We start from the raw sequence: 7247 nt of genomic DNA on the forward strand, positions 1-7247 counted from the left end.
TATTTTTAATAAATTATATATTATAATATATAATTTATTAAATATTATAATATATAGTATATATTATATAGATATATAATGTATTATAGTATATATTATATACTATATATTAAGTGAGATATATTATAGTATATATATTATACCTATATTATTACTAATATAATATGCTATAGTAGTATAATATATTAGAGTACTACAATATATAATATATATTATATAATATAGTGTATATATATATAGTATAGTTACTAATATATAATCTAGTGTATATATAATAGTATAAATATATATACTATCTAGTATATATAGTATATAGTACCGCCTGCCCTTATTTTCTACACTTCATGCATTTGATTATTAATATTTATTCTATTATCTGTTAATATATCATTATATTATCTATTATATATATCTTGGTATACATAGTTGGTATCAGAGCCAACGGTTATTATATAATATATATTATTATTTTATAGTTATTTTATTGTTGTTTTATTCTGTTTATATTTAATTTCATGATGAATTATTACGCACATAATATTGATTTTTGTGATCATTATGAATTAAATTGTTTAGAATATAATTTGAGACTTGAATTAAATAATTTACAAGAAAGGATAAAATATCTTAAGGAAAAATAATGATTAATGAAACTAGATTATTGCTCAATGATGGAAAGATATCATGTATATAGAAGTAGGCAAGCTGCAATAGAAGAATTAGATGATCATTGTGACTTCTTAAGATCTGAAATTGCTTTAAAGGGACATATAAGTAAGCGGCCATAGATGACTCTCCTCGCTCTGGTTTTCAGGGTAGAGGCTTTCACCCTCGTCTTCTGTACGAGTTTTCAACTGGATGCGGATAATCTGGATGAATTATATGTGAGTTTGTCTTTAAAGGAGAAGGAGAATAAGGAGGTGTCGGTGGAGCCGAGTAGATTGGAAGAAGTGTTGGAACGTGGAGAGAATTGTTTGATTATGAAGCTTCTGATTCAGAAACATTATAATCATGAAGCTTTTAAACAGACAATGCGAAAAGTTTGGCGTCTGGTGAAGAGTGTGAAATTTCACGATTTGAATGCCGAGCTTACAGTGGTTGAGTTTGAAGATAGCCGAGACAGAGCCAAAGTTATACGTGAAGGTCCTTGGAGCTTTGATAAACATTTGGTGTTATTGAAGGAGTTTGATGGTCTGATACAGATCAGTAAACTTGATTTGGTTAAGGCTCCTTTTTGGGTCCGTATCCATGATTTACCACTGATTGCCCAGAATGAGTATATTGGGAAATTGGTTGGCAGTGCGTTGGGGGAGGTTCTGGAGGTTGATCTGGATAAGGGGGAAATGGAATGGGGGGAGTACATGCGAGTCCAAGTGATGTTGGATATTTCCAAACCATTTTTGCGTAGGAAGCATTTGAATGTGGGGAAGGGAGCTTCATGCTTGGTGAATTTTTCCTACGAAAGACTGCCAGATATATGTTTTTTCTGTGGAGTGTTGGGACACACGTTAAAGGACTGTGAAGTTACAGATGCTGTCAAGGTTGATCAGACCAAGCTTTCGTATGGGCAATGGTTGAGAGCCGGGTTCATGAGTAATCGAAAGGTGGTAGGGTGGTGAGAGGGCACTTACTTAGGGGAACCGACAGTGGCAGCACTGCCGTTGACGGTGGAGGGAGGGGAACCAGAGGGGACGACGACTCAAACTGACAATTTCAATGTTCTGTCGGTTACGGAACCAGTTATGTCGGTTACAGCTTTAGATACGGAACCAGTTGTGCGAATAAATTGTGGGAATCAAGATACTGTCGTGGAGGAGTTGATTACGGAGGTAAATCCTTCAGTTCTGGGTGTTCAGGCGGCTATTACTGCATTAACAGCTATGGAGGAATCTCGAAAAATGGTGGTTTCCGAAGTAACGGAAACAAAGCAGAGTCTTAATGAAGAATACATTGAGTGTACTGGGCTTACCGAAGAGAAAGGTGGTGAAAATGTGAATGGGCTTACTGAAGTTCCAATCCTACAGGCCTCAGATTTGGGTTTGGAGTTGGGCTTAGGCCCATTCAGCTACAACCCAAGGTCTTCTAACTCTCACTCGTAATTTCTTTCAGCCCCTTTCCAATCCAAGTCAAACCCGAGTATTTCTTCAGCAGAGGCTAGGGCTGCGAAAATCAAGCGGCAACATGGGAAAGGCAGGCCGGGAGCATCTGGGTGTTTTGATCGAGTTCAAACGAAGGTTGATACCATGTCTCTCGGTAGAAAACGTAAGGGCTCTTTGTTGTTGGAAGCTGTTGCAAAGAAAGGTAAGTCTTCTTGTGAATCTAACGCTATGGATTCCAATTCGAATTTATCGGTGGTGGTTGTTGAACAGCCCCGCCGGTCACAATGAAATGCTTAAGTTGGAATCTCCGTGGGCTTGGGAACCCATGGAGTATTCATACGCTTCATGATTTAATTACAAAGGAAGCTCCCGATCTTGTTTTTTTGCAATAAATGAAAATGAAGGCTAGACAAGTGGAGTTGTGTAAATTCAAGTTGGGCTTTAGTAATTGTTTTGGTGTTGATTGTGTGGGGCGGAGCGGTGTGCTGGTTCTGTTTTGGAAGGATGAGTTTGTTATCTATAATTAATTATACTCATCACCATATTCATGGCATTGTTACTGATTGTAATGGGGAAGAGTGTTTGATAACAGGGGTTTATGGTCATCCGGATCGGAACATGAGAATGGAAGTATGGAGGGTATTAAAAACTTTGGGCCGTGGAGTTAATGTACCTTGGTTAGTGTTTGGTGATTTCAATGAAATTCTTGACAATTCTGAGAAATATAGAGGGAGTTTACGGAGTAATACTCAATTAAGAGAGTTTAGGAAGGTGTTGGAAGTATGTGAGCTGAGAGACTTGGGGTTTGTTGGGACTCGTATTACTTGGAGCAATAGAAGAGAGGGGGCTAGTTTAATCATGGAGAGATTGGATAGATTTCTTGCTAATTCTTTATGGTGTGATCTATATCCAAATCTTAGAGTTTATCATGGTGTAGCGGCACATTCTGACCACTCTCCTTTGTGGTTAGATACTGAGGGTGTTTTAATTCGGAGAAGGGGGAAGAAATTGTTTAGATTTGAAGCCATGTGAGTGGGAGAGACAGCATGCTCCTCTATTATTGAAAATGTGTGGAGGCGCGTTGAGGATTCCTCTTCTTTAAGTCGTATTATGAGCTGTATTTCCACATGTGCAGAGGATATGGGAAGTTGGAATAAGTCATCTTTTGGTCATGTTCAACAAGAATTAGCCAAGGCTAAGCTGAAGCTTCAAAGTCTACAAGCATTAACTGATCCTAATTGTTTGTTCATGGCTGAGTTTAATAAAGCCAGTGATGAAGTTCAGAAGTGGTTGGAAAGGGATGAGTTAATGTGGAAACAGAGGTCTCGTGTTCAGTGGCTCAGGGAGGGGGATTGTAATTCTAAGTATTTTCATTCAAAGGCTTCGGCTCGAAGAAGGAAGTTCAGCTAAAGGATGGCTCTGGAAACTGGAAGAATGGGGCTGAGATGGATGTTTTAATCACTGATTATTTTCATAATCTTTTTTCAACAACGGACCAAGTGGAGATGATGGAGGTATTATCGAGTATTGATATGAAAGTAACAACTGATATGAATGTAGAGCTCTTAAAACCCTTTGTGACCAAGGAAGTGGAGGATGCACTCAAACAAATGCACCCCTCAAAAGCACCCAGACCCGATGGTATGTCTCCTATTTTTTTCCAGAAGTATTGGCATGTTCTTGGTAAATCTGTTACTGATGCTTTTCTGTTATCTCTGAATTCTGGGGATTTTCCTAGCGAATTGAATCATACTTTCCTTACTCTTATTCCTAAAAAAGCATCACCTTCAAAAGTGGCAGATTTTAGACCGATTAGTCTTTGTAATGTGCTTTATAAAATTCTGTCTAAAGTCATTGCAAATAGACTTAAGAAGATCTTGCCGGATGTTATTTCTGATATTCAATGTGCCTTTGTTCCGGGTAGACAAATTTCTGATAATGTGCTTATTGCTTATGAGACTTTGCATTTTTTGAGATTGAAGAGATATGGAACTAAAGGTTTTATGTCTCTTAAACTAGATATGAGCAAAGCATATGATAGGGTGGAGTGGACATTTTTGGCAAAAATTATGGAATCACTTGGTTTTGCTCGTAACTTTATAAGTTTGATTATGAAGTGTGTGCGAACAATTTCCTTTTCAGTATTGGTTAATGGTAGTCCCAAAGGCCCTATAATTCCAAGTAGGGGAATCAAACAAGGAGATCCTTTATCTCCTTATCTATTCCTCTTATGTACTGAAGGCCTAATCTCTTTGTTTATAAATTCTGCTGGTAGAGAAGGTGTTAAGCGGGTTCAAATTTGTAGAGGTGCACCTAGAGTAAATCACTTGCTGTTTGCGGATGATAGTCTTATTTTTTGCCAAGCTAATGTTGCCACTAATGAAAAGATCCAGATCTTATTAAACAAATATGAGAGAGCTTCGGGGCATTGTATTAACAAAGAAAAGACTTCTATGGTTTTTAGTAAGAATGTTAGTGATGAGTTGAAGTCTGATATTATGCAACTTTGGGGAGGTAGTCATACACAGCAATATGAAAAATATTTGGAACTACCACCTTTAGTTGGGAGATCAAAAAAACAAGCTTTCTCTAGTATCAAAAGTAGAGTTTGGCAGAAATTACAGTTGTGGAAAAGTAAATTATTATCACAAGGGGGAAGAGAGGTACTCATTAAGGCAGTAGGAATGTCTATCCCTACATATGCTATGAGCTGTTTCTTGTTCCCAAAGTCTCTTTGTAAAGAGTTAGAGATGATGATGGCCAGTTTTGGTGGGGAAATCAGGGGCAGGGGAATAAATTTCACTAGGTAAGTTGGGAGAAACTAAGTAACTCAAAATTTAGAGGAGGGATGGGTTTTAAAGATTTACATCTTTTTAATCTAGCTCTTTTAGCTAAACAAGGTTGGCGGCTTCTAAGGAATGAGGGCTCTCTAGTGCATCGTATTTTTAAAGCCAAATATTTCCCTAATACAAGTTTGTTTGAAGCAAATCTAAGGTGTAATTCATCATATGTGTGGAAGGGTATTTTGGAAGCTATTAAAGATTTGAAGAGAGGTTGTAGGTGGAGATCAGTGGGGAATCGTAAATCCGTTAATTTCTTTAAAGACCCATGGATTCCTGATTATAATTTGCCTCTCAATAATTCTGAGTTTGATGAAGATTTAAAAGTTCATTCTTTGATTGATATGAGTACGGGTTGGTGGAATATACAAGCTTTAAGAGCTCTATTCAATCCAAATGTGGTTCAAAAAATTCTGCAGCTTAATATTTCTGTTCATGTTAAAGATTCTTTGTTTTGGGTGCATGAGAAAAATGGAATTTATTCAGTCAATAGTGCTTACCGAATGTTACAGCAGGGTCTCTCTAATGATATGGGGCAGGACTCAAGGGAGAGTATGGAATCAGTTTTTTGGAGATGTTTGTGGCATCTAAAAATTCCTAAACAAATCAAGATCTTTGCATGGAGGGCTTGTCATGAAAAACTACCAACTTTCAAGAATTTAAAACACAAACATGTGCTTGAGAATGATATTTGTGTTATCTGTACTAGTTGTGTTGAAGATGCTGCTCATGCCTTATTTTATTGCAGTGATGTGAGACAAGTGTGGTTGGATTATTGTCCTAAATTAGGTGAGATTGTTTCTGATCTCTCTTTTTGGGATTTGGCAAATTTGGCTCATGATAGAGGTTCTAATGATGTGTTGGCCACTTTTTTGGTAGTTGCTTGGGGACTATGGAATAGAAGGAACAAGTTCATTTATGAAGATGTATCCCTGCATATTACTACTGCTATTAATAGTGCTCTGTCGTTACAGCAAGAGTATAATAAGGTGTAGGTGTTTTCTGGGTTTGATAAAAGGATTAATCATGTTGTGTATTGGCATCCCCCTCCAACTGGTTGTTTGAAATTAAATGTTGATGGTGCTACCTTTAGTGAATCTTTTTCTGCTGGGGTTGGGGTTATTTTGAGAGATCATAATGGGGATGTTGTAGTAGTTGTTAGTAAGGTGGAAAGGGAGGTTTCTTCAGCTGAATTTATTGAAGTGATTGCTTTGTTGAGAGGCCTACAACTGTGTGCTCAATGGGGTGTACCAAAAATCATATTAAAATCTAATTCTTTGATTCTTGTCAACTCTTTGAATGAAAGTTCTAAGTGTCTAACGGATTTTGATTTTATTTTACAAGATTTTCGAAGGCTTGTGAATGGGTTTGAAGAAGCAAGACTTGAGCATGTTCATCGCTTGGGTAATGGTGCTGCCCATCAATTGGCAAGATATGCAAAAGAAGTTGAAGACATTGTAATGTAGTGGGATTCATGTCCTTCTTTTGTAAGTCAAGCAATTTGGCTTGATAAAAACTCTATTTGTAAGGACTCTTTGATATGAATGAACGATTGACTTGTTATCAAAAAAAAAAAAACAAAAAAAACAAAGATCTGAAATTAAAAGTTTAAGAAATCACCTAAATATTCTTGCTTTATAAAAAAAATAATAAAAAAAAGAGTAAAAATTTGTTGGTACAGATTTTTATCAACGGTAACCTACATAAAAGAAAATAGAGTATATTGAGAATATTGTGATGGTAAGCCAAGCCATGAAAATTCGTTGGTTAACCCGTTCTTGCCAAGAAGGCTTTAAGGGTGGTCCTGGTGGTGTTCCCTCAAGATCTTAATCTACTTATTTCTTTTTTATATAGGAAATCTTTGCATAAAAATTATGTTTCAATGAATTCTTTATTCAAACTTGAAATATCTACTATCAACACACCTTTAGAAACTGAAAATGTAAATCAAGAAGATTATAGCATAATAGACATAGAAAGAAATTTACAAGATTGGACAATTCCTAATGTACCTAAAAATCAAATATACAAACATTCAACTTTCTCCTCAAAATTATCATTTCTTATAAATTATACAATTAAAACAGTAGAAGAAACTATTAGCCTAAATAATAATTATGAATCATTACAATTATTAACAAAAGAAGCCATTAAACACCATAAGGAGCAGAAATATTAATTTATACATATTGGATTGGTACAAGTGGCTGTAAAACCACTTACGAGAAATGGACTAAATGCTTCTGTATTACTCTGTTTAAGGGATGGAAGACATTCTAATTTCCATGATTCATTACTTGGCATGGTT

The 7247-nt window shown here is 36.1% G+C and overlaps 2 protein-coding genes across 2 annotated transcripts; both read left to right on the forward strand.

The window, feature by feature from the left end:
• Window positions 1-788: 788 nt before the first annotated feature.
• On the forward strand, window positions 789-1619 carry LOC122282137. The gene has a single exon (XM_043094096.1). It carries the CDS (start codon window positions 789-791, stop codon window positions 1617-1619), a length of 831 nt encoding a protein of 276 aa, XP_042950030.1.
• Window positions 1620-3607: 1988 nt separating this feature from the next.
• LOC122282138 lies at window positions 3608-6405 on the forward strand. Its single transcript, XM_043094097.1, has 3 exons — window positions 3608-4905; window positions 5160-5918; window positions 6033-6405. Exons 1-3 carry the CDS (start codon window positions 3608-3610, stop codon window positions 6403-6405), a joined length of 2430 nt encoding a protein of 809 aa, XP_042950031.1.
• Window positions 6406-7247: the final 842 nt, after the last annotated feature.

The sequence above is a fragment of the Carya illinoinensis genome, chromosome 11, assembly GCF_018687715.1.
Source record: "Carya illinoinensis cultivar Pawnee chromosome 11, C.illinoinensisPawnee_v1, whole genome shotgun sequence".
Classification (NCBI taxonomy): Eukaryota; Viridiplantae; Streptophyta; class Magnoliopsida; order Fagales; family Juglandaceae; genus Carya; species Carya illinoinensis.

What these genes read in the sequence shown, in the direction of transcription:
- LOC122282137 (XM_043094096.1), top strand. Translation starts at nt 789, where the DNA reads ATGACTCTCCTCGCTCTGGTTTTCAGGGTAGAGGCTTTCACCCTCGTC.
- LOC122282138 (XM_043094097.1), top strand. Translation starts at nt 3,608, where the DNA reads ATGGAGGTATTATCGAGTATTGATATGAAAGTAACAACTGATATGAAT. An exon ending in AGGGGAATAAATTTCACTAG is followed by an intron (nt 4,906 to 5,159) that starts GTAAGTTGGGAG and finishes GAGAGGTTGTAG; the next exon opens with GTGGAGATCAGTGGGGAATC. An exon ending in GCTCTGTCGTTACAGCAAGA is followed by an intron (nt 5,919 to 6,032) that starts GTATAATAAGGT and finishes TGCTACCTTTAG; the next exon opens with TGAATCTTTTTCTGCTGGGG.